Here is a 27,783-nt window from a genome sequence, read left to right as displayed (position 1 = left end):
TTTTGAAAGCTGATCCTTTTGTAATTCCCCTAAAAACAGTTGTCAAAAAAGAAAAATATACTTGCTGAACATACATTTCAAAAGTGGAAAAAACTATGGCCAAGTTTCCACAGAAATTTCATAGCAATGCTCCAGCTTAAGTCTTCTGTGCTTTACTTCATGAGTACAGGGTTCCATTGCTTTCCCACTGCTTTGGTGGGCATGTTGAGTTCAACAGCTTGGAGTTCTGTGTGTGAAGTAGGGCCACCGCTAAGAAGTGAGGTTCAGGCTTCAAAAATGGTCACTGAGGGCAGTGGGACTGTGGATGGGGATTCAACCGGATGAGAGTGTGAATGAGCAGATGTGGTGGAGCATGTCTCATCTATGCACAGGGCAGTCAGCTTGCAGAGACACCCCTTCCGGACGATCCCATGGTGCTATTGCCGGACCGTCTAAGTGGCTTGCTTCCTATGTAGGTAAAAGCGACACTGTCCAGTGCTTCTCCTGTGGCGGATGTTTAGGAAATTGGGAAGACGATGATGATCCCTGGAAGGAACATGCCAAGTGGTTCCCTAAGTAAGTAGATAAATATTTTTTGCTTGTAATTTTTTTAAGACAAAGCAAAATTAAAGGGTCACCTTCCCAGAGCAGAACCTTCAGTTTTGACCTTTCTCCTTCCTAAATAAGAATGCTCCAGAATTTATTCAAGCAAGAAAGTCCTGATGACACTGTGACATTTTTTAATTATATAATTTTAAAATAGTTGCTTAATATTGTTTCATTATCTAAAATACTAAGATGTGATTTGCCAAGTAGGTGTTTCAGAATCTACCTTAATAAATATGGATAATTTGTATTGGGATGATGTAAAATTGTATAAAACAATGTTTAAAACATCATTACAAATGGTTTCATGTACTGCTGAATATATACCAGATGTAAACATTGTGTTTCAAAAACTCAGTAAGAGTTTTGATTATTACAGTGGTCTTGAGTTCTCTGCTTAGAAAATGATGTTTTAAAAATTATTTCTAATGTTACATTTATTAATATTTTCTACATGACTGTATCTACCAAATACACATTTATTCCTTTAAAATTTTTAAAACTTTCATTCTGGAAAATTTCATATGAAAATATAGAGACCACTTATCAACACATGGGCAAATCATATTTCATTCATCTCTCACATACCTTTCCCCAGAAATAAAAATAACTAGATTATTTTAAAGCAAATCTCATTATATAATGTCACTTGTTGATATTTTAGCATATAGCTCTAAAATGCAAGAATATTTTTTAAAAACATAACCATAGTATTATTCTGCCTCCTAATGATTAGCAGTAATTCCTCAATCACATCAAATACCTGAGGCAGTGTCCTAATGTCCACATCCCCTCTCTCTTCCCTGTTTACTCTCTTTACTGATTTGAAGTAGGATGCACACAGGGTCCTTACATTACATTTGGTTGATATCTCAAGATTTTTGGTTTACAGATTTCCTCCTCCCTGACTTCTTCTTGTCACTTTCTCATGAAAGGAGCTGTGTAGTCTGTCCTGTAAAACTTCCTCCCCTGGATTTGGCTGAATGTTTTTCTGGTGTCATTTAACATGTTTCTCTACTTCCTATATTTCCTGTAATCTGATAACTGGATCTGCAGCATGCTTTGGCTCATTTTATTTAACATACTTGTCATGTACCTACCACATGCAAAGAAGTTGCTGGTTAGATCTTAGGTCAACCACAAAAAAACTGGGCTGTTGTTTAGGATTCTATGTCATCTTTCACACAGACAGCCATGCTCACAAAAATGGAAGGATGTCTGATCTGTTCAGTAAGAAAAAAAAAAGCAATATGAATGCGTAGTGTATGGACTTGTTAGAAATATATAGAGGAAAAAGTTAAAATATACAAATCAAACAATTGATATCTTAAGGTTTGGGTTTGTCAGGCAATGAGGTGGAGAGGGATTTTTCACATTTTACTTTGTTCACCTCTATCTTATTTAAATTCTGGGAAACAAATGTATTTCTTTTAAAGTTGTAAAAAAAAAAGTGAGGGGGTGGGAGGGAGGAAGAGAACAAAGAGAAGGGATTGGGGGAGAGAGAGGTGGAGAGGAAAGAGAAAGGGAGGGGAGCTCTTCCTGACAAGCAGATGAAACAGTTATAGGGAAGCATGAAGCCAGATAGTTAAATACTGATTACTTTTTGGCGGTGCTCACGGCTTCTGGGATCTTTGTTCCCTGATCAGGGATCAAACCCGCATCCTCTGCAGTGAAAACAAAGAATCTTAACCACTGGACCACCAGGGAGCTTCCCCAGATGGTTAAATACTTTGAATGTCATTCTGATTCGTTGACCAATCAAAAACAGACATTCAGCCAATCATACTTAGCATTGGCAGTGCCCCACGCGGGCATGTACCGAGTGAACATCGATCCTGGCTCTCGGGCACCTGTCTCAGCTCTGGCCTCAGCCAGTGCTTCACTTATCCTTAGGGCCACGATGCTTAGTGTCCCTGGGCTACACACTGGGCGACTCCCAGCAACACCGTTCACACAGACCCTCATGCAATGGTCTAGCCCCAACCAGAGCTGCAGATTCTGTGTCAGGTGGCCCTCATACACCTTCTCTAATGTACAGCCTAGGGAAAGGTGAGAAGCATCGGGGGAAGATGTGTCCCGTGCTCAGCCCCAGATCGGGAGGGAGCTAAGGTCTGCTGCTGCAAAGGGGAGGGCAAAGCGCAGAGGCTCGGAGGTGCACAACGCTGCTTCCTAACACCCAGACCCTAGCCACATGCATCTCATGTTTAAAAAAAAAAAAGATAATCCATAGCTGGTTGGTTGGTTGTTTTAAGGATTATAAACAAAGTAGACGGAGCAAATGCCTTGTAAAAACTACCATGTGTTATATGACCATTTCACTTTTCACCTGTTTGTCATCATGAGTATATGGTTAACCAGTGTATTTCAGAGCTGGAATTAGAACTAAGACTCCTCCAATTTCTTGTTGATTGTGCCCTAGCCATAACTGTTTGGACATCATTAAAATATATATATTTATCTCTCGGCTGCTCCGGGTCTTAGTTGCGGCACATGTTATCTTTGTTGCGTCATTCGGGATCTTTCCTCCGCCCGTGGACTCTCTAGTTTTGGTGAATGGGCTCAGTGGTCGAGGTGCTTGGGCTCCGTTGCTCTGCAGCATATGAGATGGTAGTTCCCCGACCAGGGACACAACCTGTGTCCCCTGCATTGCAAGGTGGATTCTTAACCACTGGACCATCAGGAAGTCTGGGCATCCGTTTTTGCTTTGTTGCTGCTTTTATAAGCTATGGACACAATGTCTGAGTATATTCCTACCATTTAAAATGTTAGTACTCAGCGTACTGTGTGTGTGTTAGTTGCTCGGTCCTGCCCAACTCTTTTCGACCCCATCAACTGTAGTCTGCCAGGTCCCACTGTCCATGGGATTTCCCAGGCAAGAATACTGGAGTGGGTTGCTATTCCCTTCTCCAGTGGAGCTTCCCAACCCAGGGATCGAACCCAGGTCTTCCACATTGCAGGCAGATTCTTTACCGTCTGAGCTACCAGGAAAGCCCACTCGGTGTACTAAATCATTGTAAATAAATAAAATGATTTTTACTGTGTTTTTAAAAGAAGTAGTATGTATTGAGCTCCTTCTCAACCCACTCTAAGAATGTGGGGAGGCCCCTCCCCTCATGTGCTATGTGGATGGAGTGCAGATTCAGGTTATGTATGGATTTGAGTTGTGTGGGGATTTGGGCACTCCTTGGAAGGATCTGTATACCTAAAAACTGGGGACCTCAGTGGCCCAGAGAGATGGCCCTCCAGTGATGTATGACTCATCTAATGGAGTTCACTTTCTCACATCTGTTCAAGAGAACACTGGTGAGATTGACCGCTTTGGGCAGGGGAGGTGGTATGAAGGAAAAAATCAAAAGGCTTATCTCTTCCCCATGAGTGGCAGAAGTGGAACTCACACTCCAGCCTCTTGACTCTCAGCCCTCTTGTTACTCTGACATCACTAGAAAGGAAGCTTAAATTTGTAAGAGAGAGATTTTTAAAAAGTGAACCTAAAATTGCTTCTGTTTTGTGGAATGTGTTTTTTAAGTGTATTCAATATGCTCTTTTAAAAAAATTCTATCAATTTCCACTGTATATTTCTAAGGAGTAGTATATATGGTTTTCAATAGATGAAATTTATTATCGTTTGTTACCTTTACTGCCAGTGACTTTCATGTAAGCATAGGAACTAGTTCGTCACTGTAGTTTAACTTAACAAAAACACCTCCAATCTATATATTGTTATAAATCCATCTCTTTGATTGTATTATGTTTTGTTTCAGGATAAAAGATAATCTGAAGATTTAGTTTTGCATTATTACACATGTCATTAATGGAAGTGGTAATTATATAATAATGTTAACTGTCATAAGTTTTGGGGTAACTTTTTTTGACAGTTTTATCAAAGTAAAAAAGAACTGAGCAATTTAAAATACGCAATGCCATAAGTTTTATTGTGTTTTTTGTGTTAATGTGTTAATGTTTTTTGTGTCACTGCAGTTATAAAGATACAGGATATCTCTATCACAATATCAAGGTACACTTTAATTTTGTTTGTTTGTTAATTATAGATGTGAATTTCTTCAAAGCAAGAAATCTTTAGAGGAAATTACCCAGTATATTCAAAGCTACAAGGGATTTGTTGATGTCACGGTAATTTATTCTTCTTTTTAATTAATTTTTATTGGAGTGTACTTGCTTTACAAAGTTGTGTTAGTTTCTGCTGTACAGCAAAGTGAGTCAGCTATATGTATACATATGCCGTGAGCTAAGTTGCTTAGTCGTATACAACTCTTTGCGACCCCATGGACTGTAGCCCATCAGGCTTCTCTGTTCATGGGATTCTCCAGGCAGGAATACTGGAGTGGGTTGCCATTTCCTTCTCCAGGGGATATTCCCGAGCCAGGGATCGAACCCACGTCTCTAATATCTCCTGCATTGGCAGGTGGGTTCTTTACCACTAGTACCGAGTGGGAAGCGCTGTACATAAAACCGCTCCTTTTTGTATTTCCTTCCCATTCAGGTCACCACGGAGCACTGAGTAGAGTTCCCTGAGCTATACAGTAGGTTCTCATTAGTTATCTCTTTAGCATCATGGTAATTTATAAAAAATTTATAAATTAATTGGAATGAGGAGAGTACATCCCTCTTTTGTCATGGCCTCTCCTGTTTCTTCTTCCTTTATCCCATTCCCCTACCTCTCATTGGGCAGGGGGAAGGAAAACATGTTCTTTTGGTCAACTGGAGTCCTTAGAACCGTCTGCCTTCCTGGTAGTTCTCTCCTCTTTGGCTGAGGTCAGTTCCTCCAGCTTCAGTGTCCTCATGAGACATTCAGACCACAGGATGCTACCCACAGTTAGACTCAGAGATGGTTACTTTATGCTCTATCATATGACTTCCCTAGTGGCAGTTGTTGGAAAAACCCATCTTACACAGGCTTATGCCAAAAAAAAAAGCACGGAGGGCTCGATTTATTGGCTAAGATGACTCAGATGAGAACCCTGCAGGGGCAGAAGTGTTTCTTCAGACAGAAATCTGGGTGCAGTTTTCAGAGAAGAATCAGTTACTCAACACTTAACCATCCTTCTGAATCTAGTTTCTTTCCTATATCTCATACCTTCCTCATTAGTCAAAGGACCTCTGTGATATCTTATTGTAACTTAGCTTTTGAGTTGGATCTCTGGAAAAACTGACCCAGAAAAGGCTTCTTGTTGCCTATAAATATTCACAGGTTTTCTTTTCCTATTACACTGTGTAAAAAATGTCAATATTAATAGATATAATAATTAAAGGAATAATTCTCTAACAACTCTACCATTCAATTCAATTAAACTCTTAATTTACAGGCAGAGGGTGGAGGAGGGAGTTCTTTTAATTTTTGTTCATAGATAGTTGTATACTTCAAATCAGTAACTTGAATTTTTTTAGATTGAGGTGCAGTCGATCTACACTCAGATGGTAAAGCGTCTGTCTGCAATTCAGGAGACCCGGGTTCGATCCCTGGGTTGGGAAGATCCCCTGGAGAAGGAAATGACAGCCCACTCCAGTATTCTTGCCTGGAAAATCCCATGGACGGCAGAGCCTGGTAGGCTACTGTCCATGGGGTCACAAAGAGTCAGACACGACTGAGTGACTTCACAAAAAAAAAAATAGTCGATCTACGCCTGAAACTAAAATATTATACAACACAGTGATTCACAATTTTTAAAGGTTATACTCCATTTATAGTCACTGTAGAATATTGGATATGTCCCCTGATACATAGCTATATCATACCTATATATGTAATATATAGACATACATAGTGAATATATCCAAAATATATAGAATTTTTATTGGATATATTCACTATAGAATATTGGATATGTACATTAGATACTTGTGGCTTATTTATTTTATGCACAGTAGCTTACATAATAGCTTGAGTTTTTATTTTCTTCAGGGAGAACATTTTCTGAATTCCTGGGTCAAGAGAGATTTATCTGTGGCATCAGGTAAAGACTCAGACATATTTGGAAAAGCTCTAGTTGTTTATTTCTTTTGCTTTTTTCCCCCTAATCTTTCCATTTTCCTCCTCATTTTGTGGTGCCATCGTAATTTTTTAAAAAACCATTTCATTAGATTTTCTTGGTCTCCTGGGGTGACTTAATTTTTTAACATAAATGAACATAGGGAAATATATCAGGGTTGGGTCCTTAATTGAATTTCCTTTAAAACAATTAAGATTTCTGAATAAAATGGTTTTGAAAACATTCTTAAGTGGATCAGTGTCTATTAAGCAATTAAATGTGAAGTAATAGAAAATAAATGTTGACCTCTGCCCCCAGTCCTGGCACAGAGCTCCTCAGTTCAGTTCAGTTCAGTCACTCAGTCGTGTCCGAGTCTTTGAGACTCCATGGACTGCAGCACACCAGGCCTCCCTGTCCATCACCAACTCCTGGAGTTTACTCAAACTCATGTCCATTGAGTCAGTGATGCCATCCAACCATCTCATCCTCTGTCGTCCTCTTCTCCTCCCGCCTTCAATCTTTCCCAGCATCAGGGTCTTTTCCAATGAGTCAGTTCTTCCCATCAGGTGGCCAAAGTATTGGAGTTTCAGCTTCAGTATCAGTCCTTTCAATGAATAGTTAGGACTGATATCCTTTAGGATGGACTAGTTGGATCTTCTTGCAGTCCAAGGGACTCTCAAGAGTCTCAACACCACAGTTCAAAAGCATCAATTCTTTGGCACTCAGTTTTCTTTGTAGTCCAACTCTCACATCTGTACATTACTGCTGGAAAAACCATAGCCTTGACTAGACGGACCTTTGTTGGCAAAGTAATGTCTCTGCTTTTCAATATGCTGTCTAGGTTGGTCATAACTTTCTTCCCAGAAGCAAGCGTCTTTTAATTTCATGGCTGTGGTCACCATCTGCCGTGATTTTGGAGCCCAAGAAAAATAAAGTCAGCCACTGTTTCCCCATCTATTTGCCACAAAGTGATTGGACCAGATGCCATGATCTTAGTTTTCTGAATGTTGAGCTTTAAGCCCACTTTTTCACAGAGCTCCTAAAAGCCATGTAATTTCCTAAGTGATAAGATCATGAGGAGCATCTCTTGTTCTAATATTTGATGTTTGACACTGTCCCTGATACAGGGCCCCTAAAACCCTTGTAAACTCCTGTGGTGACTCTGGGTGGGCTCTTGGTTGGGGGTTGGTCACTGGGAGGAACAAGTTATGATTAGAAGCTTGGAATTTTCGTCTCTAACCCCTTTTCTTCATAGCGGAGAGAGGGGTTATAAATTGAGTTAATGATTGATCATGCCTATGTGAGGACGCCTCCATAAAAATCCCAATAGTTTGCGGATCCAGGAGCCTCTGGGTGTGTGAACACAACCACACTGTGACACATCCCAACTCCATGGGGAGGGAAGCTCCCAGATCTCAGTCTGTGAGCCAGTTCATCTGCACATGTGTGCATGCCAAGTCGCTTCAGTCATGTCCGCGTCTTTGCCACGCTATGGGCTATAGCCCACCAGGCTCCTCTGTCCATGAGGTTCTCCAGACAAGAATACTGGAGTGGGTTGCCATGCCCTCCTCTAGGGGATCTTCCCGACCCAGGGATGGAACCTGCATCTCTGATGTCTCCGGCATTGACAGGCGGGTTCTTTACTAGTAGCACCACCTAGAAGGCCCCCAGTTCATCTGTACCCTTGATCATGTCCTTTGCTAAACGAGTGTTTCCCTGGGTTCTGTGAGCCACTCCGTCGAATGAAGTGGAGTGGGAGCAGTCTTATGGGATTGAGCCTTTAATCTGTAGGATCTGGTACTACTGAGTAGATAGTGTCAGAGTAAATTGTAGGACACCCAGCTGGTGGTGCAGAGAATTGCTGGGTGGGGAAAGTATCAGAAGCACTGTGGATGTGACGGTAGCGTGAGAGTAACGGAGACACACTGGAGGAGAAGACTGGAGCTTCTCCAGCACGGGAAGTCATATTCCAATTAATCCTGGGATTAAATGTCATACTGAAACAAGCTTTCATCTTAAGGAGTTTTGCAGTATCTACTTTTGTTACCATACTTAATAGACACATAAGTTGGTTTTCAAATCCTCAAGGGGTGCAGAAGACAGGACCCAAACTCTAGGGCCAATGTGGAAAGTCTAATGGAGACCACCCCCATACAGCTGACACCCAAAGGGCAAGAAATAAATCTGCCTCCTTTTCAGGGGGCTTCAAGCAAGATTTGCCTTTCTCAAGTCTTGATACTAACGTGGGGAGGAAGGGAAGCTGCTCCAGCTTACTCTTGCTTTATTCTGATGCTCTACAATGAAAAGATAATTTGAAAATATTTTATTATAAAAAAAGTATACAGAAATAAGACCATAGCAAATCCCCACCATGTATCCACCATTCTGTTTCAACAATTTAACACGTAGTCAGTCTGGTTTTGTTTCTCCTTTTCTAAGCCCCTCCTTCAATTGTATTGAAACAAACTCAAACATACTGTTCTATCTGTAAACACAAAGAAAGAAAGTGAAGTTGCTCAGTCGTGTCTGACTCTTTGCAACCCCATGGACACCAGGCTCCTCCGTCCATGGGATTTTCTAGGCAAGAGTACTGGGGTGGGGTGCCATTGCCTTCTGCTATCAGAGCTTGCTAGCCTCACCATATGTCTTTCATTCCAGTCTGTTGCAATGGCAGCATCTTTGTTAATGAAGAACTCCGCCTGCAGTCTTTCAAGTCCTGGCACCCGTTGTCCCCACTGGGAGCAGCAGCTCTGGCCAAAGCAGGTTTTTTCTACACAGGTGAGCCAGCAGTTTGCCCCAAGCTCTTGCCTTGCTGCCCAGTGAAGCCCACATGCACTTCATGGTCCTGGGCTTGTATGTAACTAGGCTCAACAATCCCTACTTCTTCTCATTATTCCTCACATATTCTATTTCCTTTCTGTGTCATAAATCCTCTCCCAGTTCTCCACACCTCCTTTAGGTAGTAAAGCCCCAACCTTGAAAACTTAAGGTCTGGGCTAACAACAAATACAAGCATTCTGTTGAGAATAATTATCATGCCTTGGTACACTTTACCCTCTACCCCCACCCCTCTGGAAACTGTCACGTGACTCTGAGTCCCTCACTCTTGAACCAGAGCCGAGCAGTCGGATGTCCATACCTACGTAGCAGAGGAGCTGGGACGTTCAATATTTTTTTTCTTCCAGGTAGCAATGTGCCCAGCTGAAAATTGGAGTTTCTGTTACTGAGGAAGATTGAGAGATATCTAGGAGTGTGGATAGGGGTCTTTTTAAAAATATATATTGAATTGACTGTGGGATCTTGGCTCTTCGTTGTGGCATGCAGTATCTTTAGCTGCAGCACAGGCGCCCTTTAGTTGAGGCATGTGGGACCTAGGTTCCGGACCAGGCCGTCTGCATTGGGAGCACGCGGTCTTAGCCACTGGACCAGCGGAGAATTCCCCTGGATAGAGGGTCTTTGCCACACTCTCCTTGGAAAAGAAAGGAAGAACATTCCTTTTTATAATTCCTAAGCATGGAGAATCTGCCATCGGTTCATAGTATTCTCTCTTTAGCTACTGGTCGTCAGGAGTTCCACTTTGTTATGTGCAAAGAAAGGGGGGGTTCCCCTCAGCTTCACCTCTGCCTGAGGTATAGAAAGGTGAGATGACATTGTATCCTTTCTGGGTACCTTGCTGACCTTCTCCAGACCAAACACACTCGCTCAATTACGGTGAAGGTCCATGGGGGAACTTCTGCTGTGGGGTCGGATCATGAATGCCACCGAGCAGTACCGAGCAGGGGAGTGTAGCGCTCACTTGATAATGGGCGTGTTCCATTGGTGCAAAAATCTCAGCGCCTCCGTATCTTCAGCACTTGGAGAGTTAGTGCTCGGCCCTTTTCTTCTTTCTCTCTCTGTTCTCTCTTCCCCGTGGCAGCCTTACTCAAGGACCTTCTGCCTAGCAGTGTCCTCACCCTCTTCCTCTCGAACCTCCTCGTCACCCACAAGTCCTAGTCATCTCACCCTTTTGGGATCTCGCAAGCTCTAGGACCTCCTCTTTCTGTACAGACACAAAGGGAGATTTTCCTATGCTCTGGCTTTATAATGACGGCAGGAGTCCCAAAGGAGAAGGAAGATGAGGAATGTTCCATCATCTTACTAGAGTGGGTAGCTGTTCCCTTCTCCAGGAGATCTTCTCAACCCAGGAATCGAACCCTGGTCTCCCACATTGCAGGCAGATTCTCTACTGAGCGGACTCCCAGCTGAGCCACCAGGAAAGCCCAGGACTACTGGAGTGGGTAGCCTGTCCCTTCTCCAGTGGGTCTTCCTGACCCAGGAATCGAACCAGGGTCTAATGCATTGCAGGTGGATTCTTTATCGCCTGAGCTACCACGGAAGCCCACTTAGAAACAAGGATGTTTCTAGTTCAGTGCTTTGGTAGATCCAAATGCTAATTTCCTTCCAAAAAATAGAGTCTCACACAAAGACTTGATCCTGTTTCTAGTGGAATAAACCTATAGTAAGAGGTGTCTGATTCTTCACGATCTTACTTACATGAGAGTGGCTATATTTGCTCACATATATTTTCCTGAGCTCCAAATAATATTATTTCTGATTTATTCATTGAACAGATAACTTATTAAGTGCATAATAAGTGCTAATCACTGTTCTAGGTCCATGAGATTCACTGGGGAGCAAAACAGGCAAAAATCTCCTCCTTCATGGAGCTTCAATTCCACATTCTGATTTGTAAATCTCTTGCCCCATTGAATGAAGAGGGGACAGGGACAGGGTTTGATTAGAGTGCATGGTAGGTAGGAACATTCAGTGGTACTTGCTCATGACCCCACTGGCGCGAGAAGAGCCCTAGTTAGAATATTTCCTCACTGGTGACGCAAAGTTGTGAGTTTGTCACAAAATCTGATAGCAAGTGTAATTGGGTTTTGCTAATATGGTTATTATCTGTGTCACTTGACAACTACATTGGCCTGCAGCACTGATCGAATTTGCTTACTGCTAGGTGAATCGGACATTGTCCAGTGTTTTTCCTGTGGAGGATATTTGCATGAGTGGGAGGAAGGTGACGACCCATTAGAAGAACATGCCAAGTTTTTTCCCAAGTAAGTGGAATGAATGCTTAGTATCTACGAATCTGGATGTATTTGAGCAATTTTCCCCTCATTTCATATTCTGATTAAGTCTTTGCCCACGTGTCTCATTCTTACAATAAGGGATGAGTCTCCCTTTTTTTCATGTCATTGCTTTCACAACCCCCTTCCCATCTAGCCTTCCTCTCACAGTAGCTACAGCACAGTTTTGGTTCAGTCATTATTTTCACATTACTGTCTATGTCATCATAACTTCATAAAGACAGAGCTTTTTAGTAAATAATTTTTGTCTCTCCCTGTACCATTTCCAGCCTTTGTAGGGAGTGATAATTGTTTTATCAGTATGTTTGCTTGCTTTTTTTTTTTAATTCACTCACAAACTCTTTTAAAGTACACAATCCAGTAGCACTTAGTACATGAGCAGTGCTGTGCAATCACCTCCACGAATTCCAAAACATTTCATTTTTCCAAAAGAGAACTCTGTACCATGAAGCAGTCATTCTTTGTCTCCCCAGTACACCCTACTTCCTGAGAGCTACCAGTTAGCTTTCTGTTGCTATAGATTTACTCTCTTGGATATTTTATGTAAATGGAAGCATATAATGTCTTTTGTATCTGACTTGACTTAGCACAGTGTTTTGAGGTTCATTCATGTTGTAGCATGTATCAGTACTTCATTCTTTTTTATGACTGAGATATATGTAATTGTGCATGTCTATATATATGTGTGTATTTCAGTTTCTCCATCTCCTCACCAATACCTGTTATTTTCCTTTTTAAAAAAATATAGCCATTTGCTTAGTTTTTAAAATGTGTTTAGCACCAGTTCATCTTCAAATGATCCCAAATGTTTAAATCTCCTCTCTGATCATTCATACTTGTAATAAAACCCACTATTTTCATCTTCTTAAAGATGCTGTCATGAAGTCTCTGACCTGCTTCAATGTGAACTCTTTGTCCTGAAGTTACCCTAGGATCCTAGGATTGCCTTCAAGTCATCCTAGGGATTCCTATTGCCTCTCTTCTGTGTTTCCTGGATCTGTTGTCATCCTTTTCTTGACTTATTCACTCACTTTGAAATACTCCCCCACAGATCCCTGGGAAAGACTGCATAAGAAATGCACGTTTTTAGCTTCCACTTAATGCATATATCTGAATATTTATATATATTTTCTCATGCTCATTTGGTAGTTTAGCTAGGTATGGAATTCAAGGTTGGAAATCATTTTAATTCCAAATTGTAGAGACATCGCTATCTTTTCTAATAACTTCCAGTTTTGCTGTTGAAGTTTCATGTCTTTCTGATTCTTAATCTTTTTATTACTTTTTCCCATTCTGGAGGCATTTAGGATTTTCTCTTTGTTTCCAGTGTTCTAAAATTTCATGAAGAAATGGCTATTTTTAAATATTTGTTTTCTGTAGCTCTTTAACATTTTGGAGGGCTTATTTCTCACTCACCAAACTCTTCAAAAATGTTCAACTATAAGAGGACATTTTGTTGTTTTCACTTTGTAATTAGTAAATGCGCTTCTAGAAATAAATATTAATACAAATAGATCTTAAATGCTTCTATCTAAGATTCTCAAGAGATATAGTTTTGAAGGTGTTTTCACAGAAGTAGCTGCATTTTCCTTTATTTGGATTTACTATTTAGTAAATTGTTAAACAGTGAAGATGGTCTTCTTAGTTTTTGGAAAAATAAAACTAGGATACAGTCTGATTGTATTTAGGACCTTTTCTCAACTCTGTCATTTCCTTTTTTGTGAAGCTTTTTATTTCTCCTCTGCCTTTTTTTTTTTTTTAAATTGTTTTGTGGTTTTGGTCCTCTGAGTGAGGCTTGAATCTTTTGCCTCTCTTTTAAAATTACAAACTAGGATGCCCTTAAATAAGCATGTGTGACTTAAAGGAAAATTAAAGAAACCAATGAACCTACCATTAAAGTTAAGAAATTGAATATTATCAAGTCCTTAGAAGGCTAGTGTGTGCCTACCTTCCAAGTTCTGATTATATCCTTGTCCCTCCAATCCAGAACACTTCCCTGTTTCCTCAGTTCTGCCTGCAATGCAGGAGACCCAGGTTCTATCCCTGGGTTGGGAAAATCCCCTGGAGAAGGAAAAGGCAACCCACTCCAGTATTCTTGCCTGGAAAAGCCTGCCAGGTTCTACTGTCCATGGGATTGCAAGAGTCAGACATGACTTAGTGATGAAACCACCACCAATTCTGAAATTTGTGTTAATTGTTCCTTCTACTCCACATGGTTTCACCAGCTACATATGTATCATTAAGCATACTTAACTTTGCCTGTTCTATAAATTCAAGTAAATGGAAGGATACTGCATGGTTCTTCTGTGATGACTGACTTGTTTTACTCCATGAAGTTTTTGAGACTCATTCATAATTATGTTAGAATTGCAATTTACTTGTTCTCATTGCTATATAGTATATTGTTTTATGAATATAAAATTTATCCTTCTAGATTCAACATCTGGGTTGTTTTCAGAATGTTGCAATTCAAATAATGCCTCTATAAACCTTCTTGGACATAATTTCCAGTGCTCATATTCCTCTAAGATACATAACCAGCCATGGAATTGCAAAGTAATACGATGTACACAGTCAACTTTACTAGATTATGCAAAACTTTTTCCAAAGTGGCTGTACTGATTTATATTCTCACTGGTATAGATGTTTCCATCCTGTCTGCTCCCTCACTAACTTAGTATTGCCCCCATTTTTGTCAATCTAATTACTAATAATGTTGAACATATTTTCATATTTTCTCACATAGTTTCCTTGCTCTTTTTCTTCAGAAACATATCTTGTGTATTCTTTGCCCTTTCCTCTTCCTTATTCAGAGAATATATGAAATGTCCCTATTTATCTGTCTTGGTACTCCTTGTTCTTGAGTCTTTATCTGATGTTAATATACTGTAGCCACTCCAGCTTTTAGTTTTTGCATGACACTATATTTTTTGAAATCTTTTTTTTTTTTTTCTGGCTGTGGAGTACAACGTGAGGGATCTTAGTTACCAGACCAGGGATCAAACCCAGAGAGAATGGAGTCCTAACCACTGGGCCACCAAGGAATTCCCAAAATAATTTTACTTTTAACCTGTAACTTTAAAGTGAATTTCTTATAGACAGCATAGATGGGTCTTGCTTTTTTAACAGTCTGACAATATCTGCTTTCTTTTTTTGTTGTTATTGTTGTTTGTTTGAGTGTTTTGGCTGTGCTATACAGCTTGTGGGATCTTAGTTCCCTAACCAGGGCCCTGGCAGTAAGAGCAAGGAGTCCTAACCACTGGCACACCAAGAGATTCCCCAATATCTGCTTCCTACCGGGAGTGTTTAGAACATTTACATTGAACAGAATCATTGATATGGTTGGATTTTAATCTACTATTTTGCTATTTGTTTTCTATTTATCCATCTCTTGTTTGTTTCTTCTTTTCCTGATTTGCATTTATTTTTCAATATTCCGTTTTATCTCTACAGTTGGCTTTTTAGCTGTACAACTTTGTCTTGCATGTTTAACAAATCACAGTCATCTTCAAATAATTTTATAACATTGACATATCATGTATGAACCAATGTAACAGTATACTTCTATTTTCCCCTTCCTATCCTCTGTACTATTGTTACCATACATTTTACTTCACATGTATTCTAAATCTCACAATGTAGTGTTATATCTTTGTTGTAAACAATTACCTTTTAAATACGTTTTAGAAAGAGAGAAAGCATATTTCATATTTACCCAGTGAGTTACCATTCCTGGAACACTTCATTCCTTTGGGTAAAACCAAGTTTCCATCTTTTATGATTTTCCTTTTAAGAAGAAACTTAAGAAGAACTTCCTTTAACATTTCTTGTAGTACTAGTCTGCTGGCAGCTAAATTCATTGGCTTTATTTGTACAGAAAAGTCTGTATTTTACCTTCCTTCAGAGTCCTTTCCCTTGATGGGTTTATCTGCAAAGTCACCTTGGACAGAAGCATTTCAAGTCCTACTAGCCTTTTTTATAGCTACCCTTCTATTCCTGGGCTCATCTCCAAGTCATTCATCTAGGAAAATAAAAATGATGTGTCCCCTTGCTTTATCTCCTGCTTTCCTGTAATTCAGCAGCATAAAAATAAGCTGAGAGAGTTGTTTCTGGTTTTATCATTTACCTACTCACATTTATAGTTCTCATTTATCCAAGTTAATGACTGTGAGTAGAGCTCTGTAGAATTTTCATCCTTGGCTCTTCAGGTAAACATCATAACTGAATTTAGAAAGGACTGCATGTTCCAATTTCATGATGTCCAGCAAATTGTTTTTAGAGCCATTCTTTAGTCTTCATATTGATGGAGGTTTTTTTTTTTTTTTTCTCTGAAATAAACTTTTTATTTGGGGGTATTTTTAGATTTAGAAAAAAGGTGAAAAGATAATACAGAGTGTTCCTGTATTCCCATACTCAGCTTCCTCTAGTACTAACATCTTACATTACCCTGGTACATTTGTTAAAGTTAAGAAAAACAACACTGGAACATTACAGTCAACTCCAGATGTTTACATGTGTTTCACCATTTTCTCCTGCTCATGTCTTTTTGTTGTCATTGTCCCAGAATCCATAGATGGAGTTTGTTGTCTCTATTTTCTTTCCGTTAGGTTCCTCTTAGTTGGTTTCATGGATGAGTGTTAAATATGCTCCCACCCCACCAAACTGGCTGGTTATCCTCACCATTACTTTTTGAGCCATTTACATCTCTGCTCCCAAGAGCCACAGTCTACATGCCTTGCTTGATAAAGACACTGACAGACTCACAGGAAATGTTAATTTTATACTTAATCTTTGCCACTAAAACTCTGACAGTGTTTTTGAAAACCTAAAGCAAAGGTTTAATCGCATACAACTATCTCTATAACTTGTAACTTGTGTGTTTAGTTGTCAGTTTCTCCAGAGTGTGAAGTCCTCTGCAGAAGCGATTCCAGACCTTCAGAGCCATGATGAACTTTCTGAGTTAACGGTATTGAATGCCACCTTGTTTATTTTCAGAGTGTGTGATCATGTGATTAAGAACAGTTTTGAGCAGGAACTACTCATCATAAGTAAATAGTGTCAGTCACTCAGTCATGTCCAACTCTCTGGGACTCCACGAATTGTAGCCTGCCAGTCTCCTCTGTCCACGGGATTCTCCAGGCAAGAATATGGATTGCCATTCCCTTCTCCAGAGAATCTTCCCGACCCAGGGATTAATCTGGGTCTTCTGCATTGCAGGCAGATTCTTTACCATCTGAGGTACAGGGAAGATCCATCATAAATAAATCAGTCAATAAATTCTGCCAATATCTGTTAAGCATCTATTAAGAGCTACTTACAGATGGGGATACGACATTAAACACAACATAATGCCTAGCTTCATGAAATGTAGAGTCAGTCCCTTCTGTTTTGGTGCCCAGACTTGTTTGGACCTAAGAGTTGATTAGCATCCAGGCCACCTAGTTCCCATCAGTGATCTTCATTTGGAGGGCAGTAAGGTCTGACTTGCTAGTTGGCTTTTCTCAAAGCTGGGAAGATATGTTTCTTTTACAAAAGCAAATGACCAACCAATCTATTAATTAATGGTCAGATTAATAGGTTGACCCCTTTAAACTAAGAAATTCTATATATTTCTCTGGAATATTAGCTACTATCAATTTAATGCATACACACACACACACAAACCCCTTATTTGAGGCTGTATATTAAGTATATTGTCATCCCATGAGAAAGAAAACAGAGTAATTTGCCATTCATTTGACTCATTTTTTACATTTGTGAACTGAAAATGAAATTGAAGGAAAACATTTGGGGGTATAGAAATAGCTGTTTTTATTTTATTGATGTATATGACTTACAATATTAATTCCAGGTAGTATTAGATATTTCTGTACATTACAAAATGATTACTACCATAAGTCTAGTTACTGTTGGCATCATAAAAAGTTATTATAGTATTATTGACTATTTTCCCCATGTTGTACATTCCATCTCTGTGACTTAACCCACTCCAGTATTCTTGCCTGGAGAATCCCATGGACAGATGAGCCTGGTGGGCTACACTCCATGGGGTCGCAAAGAGTCGGACACGACTAAGTGACTTCACTTTCACTTTTGTATCTCTTAATCCCTTCAACCAATTTTGCTCATCTCCCCCCACCTCCCTTAAATAACTTATCTTTAAAAGAAGAAACTTAATCTCCCTATACCCCAGGTATGTAATATTTAAAATACTTTTAATAACTGAGGTCAGAAGCTATACCAAATAGTTTCTGGAGTCATCCAAAACTGATTCTAATCACCTGGTCAGTAGTCACTGCTCATGTCACCCAAGGAATGCCCTGTTTGGGTACCACATAGAAGCATACACTTGCATGTGTTTGCAGATCACTTATTATTATTTCATACTTGTAGCACTCCTCCCTGCAACTGGCATAAACACTTGAGGGTGGCTTGTGTTTAGAAAATGTCTGGTTTCTGATTGTAAGTTGAGGCCCCACCCACTTATACAGATGTTAATTTAATAGAGAATTTTCTTTTCAAAGGAAACTACAAGTGAAAGCAATCTTGAAGAGTCAACAGCAGTTAGTTCTATAGTGCCAGGTAAGGATTTGGAGGTAGCACATGGGATTATATGAATGTGTACATATCTTTGTATATAAAGGATTTTATTATATTATTTATTTGTTTATGGCCAAACTACACAGCATGTGGGATATTAGTTCCCCAAACAGGGGTTGAACCTGCACCCCCTGCAGGGGAAGCATGGAGGCTTAACCACTAGACTGACAGGGAAGTCCCGTATGTAGGGGATAATAGGAATATTTGTTTATAACTGTGCCCCCTTGCTTTTCTCCACAGAGGTGGCCCAGGGTGAAGCCCAGTGGTTTCAGGAGGCAGAGAGCCTGAGTGAGCACCTGAGAAAAGTCTATACCAGTGCTCCTTTCTGCCACGTGTCTTTGCTTGAGCTCTCTTCCTGTCTAGCCACTGACCAGTGGCTGGATTGTGATCTGTCCTTTGCTTTAAAACACATCACCAATCCTGTGCAAGAGCCTGTGGTGTTGCCTGAAGTCTTTGCTAACTTGAACTCTGTCATGTGTGTGGAGGGTGAAGCTGGGAGTGGAAAGACCATCCTCCTGAAGAAAATAGCTCTTCTGTGGGCATCAGGACGCTGTCCCTTGTTAAACAGGTTCCGGCTGGTCTTCTGTCTCTCTCTTGGCTCTACCAGACCAGAGCAGGGGCTGGCCAGTGTTATTCATGACCAACTCTTAGAGACAAATGTATCTGTTACTGAAATGGGCCTAAGGAACATCATCCAGCAGTTAAAGAACCAGGTGTTATTCCTTTTGGATGACTACAAAGAAATGTGCTCAGTCCCCCAAGTCATAGCAAGGATGATTCAAAAAAAACATTTGTCAAGGACCTGCTCAGTGATCACTGTCCATACAAATAGGGCCAAGAACATCCGCCGATACCTAGATACAATCATAGAGATTAAGGCGTTTCCTTTCTATAATTCTATTTCTATATTAAAGAAGCTCTTTCCAGGTGATTTGACCCGTCTGCGAAAGTTGATGGTTGACCTTGGAATGAATCAAACTTGGCAGGGAATTCAGAAGACTCCCTTGTTTGTAGCAGCAGTCTGTGCTAGTTGGCTTCAGAATCGTTTTCATTGGTCCTTTCACAGTGTGGCTGTTTTCAAGTCCTATATGGAACGCCTTTTCTTAAAGCACAAAACTGCAGCTGACCTTCTCAAAGCAACTGTGTCCTCCTGCGGTGAACTAGCCTTGAAAGGGTTTTTTTCATCTTGCTTTGAGTTTAGTGATGAGGACCTCATAGAAGCAGGGATTGGTGAAGAGGAAGATCTAGCCATGTACCTGATGAACAAATTCACAGCCCAGAGACTGAGGCCAGTCTATCAGTTTTTAAATCCTGCATTTCAAGAATTCCTTGCTGGAATGAGGCTGACCGAACTCCTGGATTCTGATAGGCAAGAAGACCAAGATTTGGGACTTCATTATTTGAAACAAATCAACTCAACCTTGATGGCTATCTGTCCCTATGCCAATTTTTTGAACTGTGTCTCCAGCCATCCTTCAACAAAGGCAGGGCCAAAAATTGTATCCCATTTGCTTCTCTTGGTGGATAATAAAGAGACACTGGAGAATATATCTGAAAATGACGACTATCTGAAGCATCATCCAGAAATTTCAGAGTTGATGCAATGTTTCAGGTTGATGTGGCAATTCTCTCCACAAACTTACCTTTCAGTGGCTTCAAAACATTTGCTAGCTCTGGCTGTAAAGATTGCGTATCAAAGCAACACTGTTGCTGCATGTTCTCCTTTCATTTTGCAATTCCTTCATGGGAGAACCCTGTGTTTGGATGTTCTTAAGTTACAGTATTTTTTTGACCACCCAGAAAGCCTGTTATTGTTGAGGAGCATCCAGGTCTCCATAAGTGGAAATATATTATTCAAAACAGATATGCCCCTTGAAAGAATTTTAGACAAATCCCAGGCACCAACTATAGATCAGGACTATGCTTCTGCCTTTGAACTTGAGAGTGAATGGAAGCAGAGTTTGGTTGAAAAACAGGAAAACATTAAGCGTTTTCATGACACGCGACTCAATGCTCCACCAGCCATCAGCACTGGCTATTGGAAACTTCCTTCAAAGCAGTACAAGATTCCCCTTCTGGAAGTTCATGTGACTAACACCAGTGCTGCAGATCAGGAGATGCTAAGGTTTCTAACAGAGGTTTTCTCAGCGGCACAGCACATTGAACTCCACTTGAACAACAGCAGGGGTTTTATTGAAAACATCCTCCCAGTTCTTGAGCAGTACAGGGCCTCTTTCACCAAGTGCTGCATAAGCCAGTGTGAGCTGAGCGCAATAGAACAGGAATTGCTTCTCACTCTAACTGCCCTAGAATCTCTTCAAGTCTCAGAGACAACCCATATACAAGGTAAGCTTGAACCTATCTTAGATGACTATTATGATGTGTGCTTCCACCTTTTCACTCTTGGTTTTAAATGGATAAAAAACTTTTGAAAGCATGAAACTGTAAATCCTTGCTGATTGGACAATTTAAATTTTACTAATATATTTCTCTTAGTAATATGAATTAGTGAAAAGCCTCCAAATAATAGAATGACTTTCAAACTCTAATAAAAATAATAAAATGACTAATGAAGGCTCTTAGTAAACAAATGACTAGTTATTAGTAAAAAAATTATCTGTACATAAATAATGCTTGAGAACTGCTCTCACCCACCTGCTTCATGGAAGAAAGGGCTTGTACCCTGGGAAATAAACAAGTGAGAAGTAATACCTCCCAGTTATTTTTGTCTCTTTTCACTTGTCTAAGCAGTGTTTTAGAGTTTTTGGCATAGACTGTATCCTCTTTCATTAAATTTATTCCCAGGTACTTGTGTTTTTGATACTCTTGTAAATGATACTAATTTTCTTCATTTCCTGATTGTTGCTAGTATGGGTTTGATTTTCAGCAGTTTGTTAAATGCCTAGAAGTGCTTTGCTTTATATCTTACTTGAGGGACACTGAACATTTTTTGAATCTATGTGTTGATATTTATCTTCAAAGTTAGAAAAATTTTGTTCATTTTTTTCAAATATTTTTATTATGATAAAACACATTTTTCAGTATACAGTTTAGGGGCATTAAATAGAATTAGAGTGCTGTGAACCATCATCACTATTCACTTCCACAACCTTTTCATCATCCCAAACTTTGTACCTATTAGATAACTCCTTCCCCTTCCCAGCCACTGAGGTCTCTGTGAATTTGTCTATTCTGCTGCCTGTAAATGAATACGTACAATGTTTTGTCCTTGTGTGTCTGACTTCTTTCGTTTAGCATAATGTTTTTAAGGCTCGTCCATGCTGTAGCCTGTGTCAGAACTTCACTGCTTTTATAGCTAGAATAATATCACACTGTATCTGTAGATACAGTGGCTTCCCTGCTGGCTCAGTGGCAAAGAATCCACCAGCCAATATTAGAGACAGGGGTTCTATCCCTGGATTGAGAAGATCCCCTGGAGAAGAAAATGGTAACCCAGTCCAGTGTTCTTGCCTGGGAAATCCCATGGACAAAGGAGCCTGGTGGGCTATGGTCCACAAAGAGTCGGACACAGCTTAGTGACTTAACAACAAATATACCATGCTCTGTGAATCAATTCATCAGTTGATGGATACTTGCACTGTTTATTCTGGCTAAAGCTGATGTGAACATGGATGCACAAATGTTACTTTAAGACTCTGCTTTCAATTCTTTTTGATTTATACCTAGAAATTATTGGATCATATCAATGATAGTAATTCTATTTTCATATTCAAGGAACCTCCAAACTGTTTTCCACACTGGCTGCAGCATTTTACATCCCTACAAACAGCGTACCAGGGTTCCAGTTTCTTCACATCTCCAAGCTTTTTTTGTTTTTGTTTTTTTTTAAATCAGAGACACCCTAGTAGGTGTGAAATTATATCATACTGTGGTTTTGATTTTCCTTTTCCTGATGACTAAAATACTGAGCAACTTTTCATGTGCTTATTGGCTGTTCGTATATCTTTTTTGAAGAGAGTCTATTAAATCGTTTTGTCCATTAAAAAAAAAAATGAAAGTTTGGTTTATTTACCATGTTGTGTTAGTTTCTGATTAGTGTGTGATTAGTTAGTGATTCAGATTGTGTGTGAGTGTACACACATATGCATGTATATTTATGATTCTTTTCCACTATAGATCGTTACAAGATATTGAATATAGTTCCCTGTGCTATACTGTAGGTGCTTATTTTATACATAGAGGGTGTCTATTAATCTCAAACTCCTAATTTATTCCTCCCTCCTTCCTCTTTCCCCTTTGGTAACCATAAATTTATTTTCTATGTCAGTGAGTCTATTTTAGTTTTGTAAATAAGTTCATTTGTATTACTTTTTTAGAGCCCGCGTATAAATGTTATCATCGTTTTTCTGACTTACGTCACTTAATATGATAATCTCTAGGTCCATCTGTGTAGTTGCAAATGGCATTATTTCATTCTTTTTTATGGCTGAGTAATATCTCATTGTGTATATGTGTATCACATCTTCTTTATCTAGTCATTCTTGATGGACATTTAGGGACTATGCCAAAGCCTTTGACTGTGTGGATCACAATAAACTGTGGAAAATTCTGAAAGAGATTCTGTATATTGTCACCCTACTTATTCAACTTCTATGCAGAGTACATCATGAGAAATGCTGGGCTGGAAGAAGCACAAGCTGGAATCAAGATTGCCAGGAGAAATATCAATAAGCTCAGATATGCGGATGACACCACCCATATGGCAGAGAGTGAAGAGGAACTAAAAAGCCTCGATGAAAGTGAAAGTGGAGAGTGAAAAAGTTGGCTTAAAACTCAACATTCAGAAAACGAAGATCATGGTATCTGGTCCCATCACTTCATGGGAAATAGATAGGGAAACAGTGGAAACAGTGTCAGACTTTATTTTGGGGGGCTCCAAAATCACTGCAGATGGTGACTGCAACCATGAAATGAAAAGACGCTTACTCCTTGGAAGAAAAGTTATGACCAACCTAGATAGCATATTCAAAAGCAGAGACATTACTTTGCCAACAAATGTCCGTCTAGTCAAGGCTATGATTTTTCCAGTGGTCATGTATGGATGTGAGAGTTGGACTGTGAAGAAAGCTGAGCGCTGAAGAATTGATGCTTTTGAACTATGGTGTTGGAGAAGATTCTTGAGAGTCCCTTGGACTGCAAGGAGATCCAACCAGTCCATTCTGAAGGAGATCAGCCCTGGGATTTCTTTGGAGGGAATGATGCTAAAGCTGAAACTCTAGTACTTTGGCCACCTCATGCGAAGAGTTGACTCATTGGAAAAGACTCTGATGCTGGGAGGGATTGGGGGCAGGAGGAGAAGGGGATAACAGAGGATGAGATGGCTGGATGATGGCATCACTGACTGGATGGATGCGAGTCTGAGTGAACTCCTAGAGTTGGTGATGGACAGGGAGGCCTGGCGTGCTGCGATTCATGGGGTCGCAAAGAGTCAAGACACAACTGAGCGACTGAACTGAACTGAACTGAACTGAAGGTTGCTTCCATGTCATGGTTATTATAAATAGTGCTGCTATGGATATTGGGGTGTATGTATATTTTCAGAATAAGAGTTTTCTCTAGATGTGTGGCCAAGAGTGGGATTGCTGGATTGTAGCTCTATTTTTAGTTTTTTAGGGAACCTCCAAACTGTTCTCCCCAGTGGCTATACCAATTTACATTCCCATCAACAGTGTAGGAGGGTTCCCGTTTCTCTATATCCTCTCCAGCATTGTCTGTAGACATTTTTTGTTTTGTCTTTTGTCTATTTGTAGACTTTTTGATGATAGTCATTCTGACCACTGTGAGGTGATACCTCATTATAGCTTTGATTCACATTTCTCTAATGATCAGTGATTTTTGAGCATCTTATGTGCTTGTTAGCTATCTATATGTCTTCTTTGGAGAAATGTCTCTTGAGGTCTCCTGCTCATTTTCAGGTTGAGTTGTTTGTTCCTTTGCCCATTTTTAAAGTTGTGTTGTCTTTTTGAGTTATATAAGTTCATTGTATAATTGTATATTCATAATGTGTTATAAATATATCAGTTCAGTTCAGTTGCTCAGTCATGTCCAACTCTTTGTAACCCCATAGACTGCAGCATGCCAGGCCTCTCTGTCCATCACCAACTCCCGGAGTTTACTCAAACTCATGTCCATTGAATCAGTGATGCCATCCAACCATCTCATCTTCTGTCATCCCCTTCTTCTCCCGCCTTCAATCTTTCCCAGCATCAGGGTCTTTTCCAGTGAGTCAGTTCTTCACATCAGGTGGCCAAAGTATTGGAGTTTCAGCTTCAGCATCAGTCCTTCCAATGGATATTCAGGACTGATGTCCTTTAGGATGAACTGGTTGGATCTCCTTGCAGTCCAAGGGACCCTCAAGAGTCTTCTCCAACACCACGGTTCAAAAGCATCAATTCTGCGGTGCTCAGTTTTCTTTATAGTCCAACTCTCACATCCATACATGACCACTGGAAAAACCATAGCCTTGACTAGGCGGCTAGAGAAGCCTCAGCAAGATGGTAGTCACTAGAGTGGCAGCAGCACAGCAGCTGTGCGGAGCCCCTCGAGCAGCTCCGAGGAGATACCCCATGTCCCAGAGCAAAGGAGAAGCCCCAGCAAGAGGGGAGGAGGGGCGAAATCGCGTTTAGACTCAAACCCCATTGCGCCATAAACACTCAGAGGGCTCAAACAAACCTTGTGCACACCTGCAACCCCATGGACTGCAGTGCGCCAGAGGAGAAGGAGACGATAGAGGATGAGATGGTTCGATGGCATCACCGACTCAATGGACTTGAGTTTGAGTAAACTCTGGGAGTTGGTGATGGACAGGGAGGCCTGGCATGCTGCAGTTCATGGGTTCCCAAAGAGTCAGACATGACTGAGCGACTAACTGAACTTAGACAGATCTTTGTTGGCAAAGTAATGTCTCTGCTTTTTAATATGCTGTCTAGGTTGGTCATAATTTTCCTTCCAAGGAGCAAGCCTTTTTTAATTTCATGGCTGCAGTCCCCATCTGCAGTGATTTTGGAGCCCCCCAAAATAAAGTCTCCCACTGTTTCCACTGTTTTCACATCTATTTGCCATGAAGAGATGGGACAAATGCCTTGGTGTTAGTTTTCTGAATGTTGAGTTTTAAGCCAACTTTTTCACTCTCCTCTTTTACTTTCATCAAGAGGCTCTTTAGTTCTTCTTCGCTTTCTGCCATAAGGGTGGTGTCATCTGCATCTAAAGTTATTGATATTTCTCCTGGCAATCTTGATTCCAGCTTGTGCTTCATCCAGCCCAGCATTTCTCATGATGTACTCTGCATATAAGTTAAATAAGCAGGGTGACAATATACAGCCTTGAGGTACTCCTTTCCCAATTTGGAACCAGTCTGTTGTTCCAGTTCTAACTGTTGCTTCCTGACCTGCATACAGATTTCTCAAGAGGCAGGTCGGGCGGTCTGGTATTCCCATCTCTTTCAGAATTTTCCACAGTTTGTTGTGATCCACACAGTCTAACGCTTTGGCATAGTCATTAAAGCAGAAATAGATGCTTTTCTGGAACTCTCTTGCTTTTTCGATAATGCAATGGATGTTGGCAATTTGGTCTCTGGTTCTTCTGCCTTTTCTAAAGCCAGCTTGAACATCTGTAAGTTCACGGTTCACATACTGTTGAAGCCTGGCTTGGAGAATTTTGAGCATTACTTTACTAGCGTGTGAGATGAGTGCAGTTGTGTGGTAGTTTGAGCATTCTTTGGCATTGCCTTTCTTTGGGAAAGAATATATTCATTATATGAATATATAATTATATATATTATATAATCATGGGGTAATTACATATAATTTTTGTTGGCATGTGGTGTATAAAGTATTTTCTCCTATAGAGTTCCCTTTTCACTGTCTTGGTAATGTCCTTCATTCTGTAAAGTTTCAAATTCCCACTAAGTCAAATTTGTCTATTTTTCTTTTGTGCTAATGCTCTAGGTAGCATATCAAGAATCCACTGTCAGGGCGGGGGCGAACAAAAGAAAAAGAATCCACTGTCAAATCCAAAGTCATCTTTTCTTCTAAGGCGTTATACGGTTTTTGCTCTCAAATTTAGGTAGTTGATTCATTTTGAGCTAATTTCGTATATGGCGGTGGTCGAACTTCTTTTGCATGGAGAAATTCAGTTGTCTGAGCCCCATTCATTGAGATGGTCTCATTTTTCTGAATCCAGAGTGTAATACAGGACTTTTATACAGTAGATAAGAAATAAAATATTGCCTGCCATATCAGTAAACAAAGGATGTTATAGTCATCAGCAATTGCAATTACACCCATGAGGGTGGGCCCTGAGGAAAGTCAGGAAGGAAACAAAGACCTACCATCTAGCAGTCATTAGGCTGCAGCCACCCCAAAGGTGCAGCTTGAGGAAACTCAGGATGGGAAAACACAGGATGCTAGCTCCAGATAGCCGAGGTGCATATCAAAGGAATGATTTCAGTGAGCCCAGGCTCTGGCATCTTCCCATGCATAGAAAAGCAGTAAATTCCTGGAGACATCTGGCTTTCTTTTATTGACAGTAATCTTTTGCCCTTTGTTGGAAAACTGCTTCCCCCTAATCTCCTTGGAGCAATTTTCTTAGGCTTGCTTGAGATGTTGCCTCCCAGACTTGAAGCCCTAAGAAAGTCCACTGAATAAAATAATTTTCATACTTTTAGGTTGTGCATATATTTTTTTAGTCAACATACTGGTAAATGTTACAAAAAGCATTATTTTCATATATGTGCTTCCTAAAAAAGAATGTCTTATGGTATGTGAAAAGTTTTCATTTGAAAATATGAAAATAGCTTGATGAATCAAAATGAGAGTTTGAAAATTTCCATTTGGAACTCTTAAATTAATAATGGGAAACTGTGTGCTGCTTTCTAGACCAACTCTTTCTTAGTTTGGACAAATTCTTGTGCCTGAAAGAACTGTCTGTGAATCTGCAACAAGATGTTTTTTCAGTCATTTCTGAAGAATTCCTAAATCTCCACCATATGGAGAAATTATTGATCCAAATTTCATCTAAGTGCAGTCCTTCCAAATTAGGTAAGTGTGGCACTTTGATTTACTTGCTGTTACATCATCTGGAAAAGCTACCTGGCCAATAATTAAGAGTTGAAGATCTGAGGGTGTAACCTATAACCAAGGTAAATTGTGGGGACAGTGCTCATTGTTATTAAAAAAGCAGAGAGCTATTTGTGATTGAGCCTTTACTACATGCTATGAATTATTCTAGCACTTTATAAACATTAACACACTTAACCTTCATACCCATTCTACAAGGTAAAGTAATCATTTTACATAGGAAAATGGAGTTATAGAAATTAATTAATTTGTTTGAGGTCACCCAGAAAAGGAAATGGTAAATTTGCAATTCAAACACAGGAATTCTAACTCTTAAGTCTGAGCTCTTAAGCAGAGCATACTGCCTCTCCAAAAGTAGTTTGCAGAGTTCTCTTACTCTGTTTT

The 27,783-nt window shown here is 40.0% G+C and overlaps 1 protein-coding gene across 1 annotated transcript in view; it reads left to right on the top strand.

The window, feature by feature from the left end:
• The window catches only part of NAIP (NLR family apoptosis inhibitory protein), a 36,999-nt gene that overhangs the window by 2,981 nt on the left and 6,235 nt on the right, over positions 1–27,783 (top strand). Inside the window, exons 2-10 of the mRNA XM_068990350.1 lie at positions 456–555; positions 4,635–4,716; positions 6,506–6,557; positions 9,231–9,350; positions 11,572–11,671; positions 16,586–16,667; positions 18,226–18,283; positions 18,542–20,647; positions 27,199–27,360. Coding sequence (XP_068846451.1) covers positions 456–555; positions 4,635–4,716; positions 6,506–6,557; positions 9,231–9,350; positions 11,572–11,671; positions 16,586–16,667; positions 18,226–18,283; positions 18,542–20,647; positions 27,199–27,360 — 2,862 coding nt within the window. The remainder of the gene's footprint in view (positions 1–455; positions 556–4,634; positions 4,717–6,505; positions 6,558–9,230; positions 9,351–11,571; positions 11,672–16,585; positions 16,668–18,225; positions 18,284–18,541; positions 20,648–27,198; positions 27,361–27,783) is intronic.

The sequence above is a fragment of the Capricornis sumatraensis genome, chromosome 18, assembly GCF_032405125.1.
Source record: "Capricornis sumatraensis isolate serow.1 chromosome 18, serow.2, whole genome shotgun sequence".
In the NCBI taxonomy this organism is placed as follows: Eukaryota; Metazoa; Chordata; class Mammalia; order Artiodactyla; family Bovidae; genus Capricornis; species Capricornis sumatraensis.
This window is presented reverse-complemented; position numbering and strand designations above follow the sequence as displayed.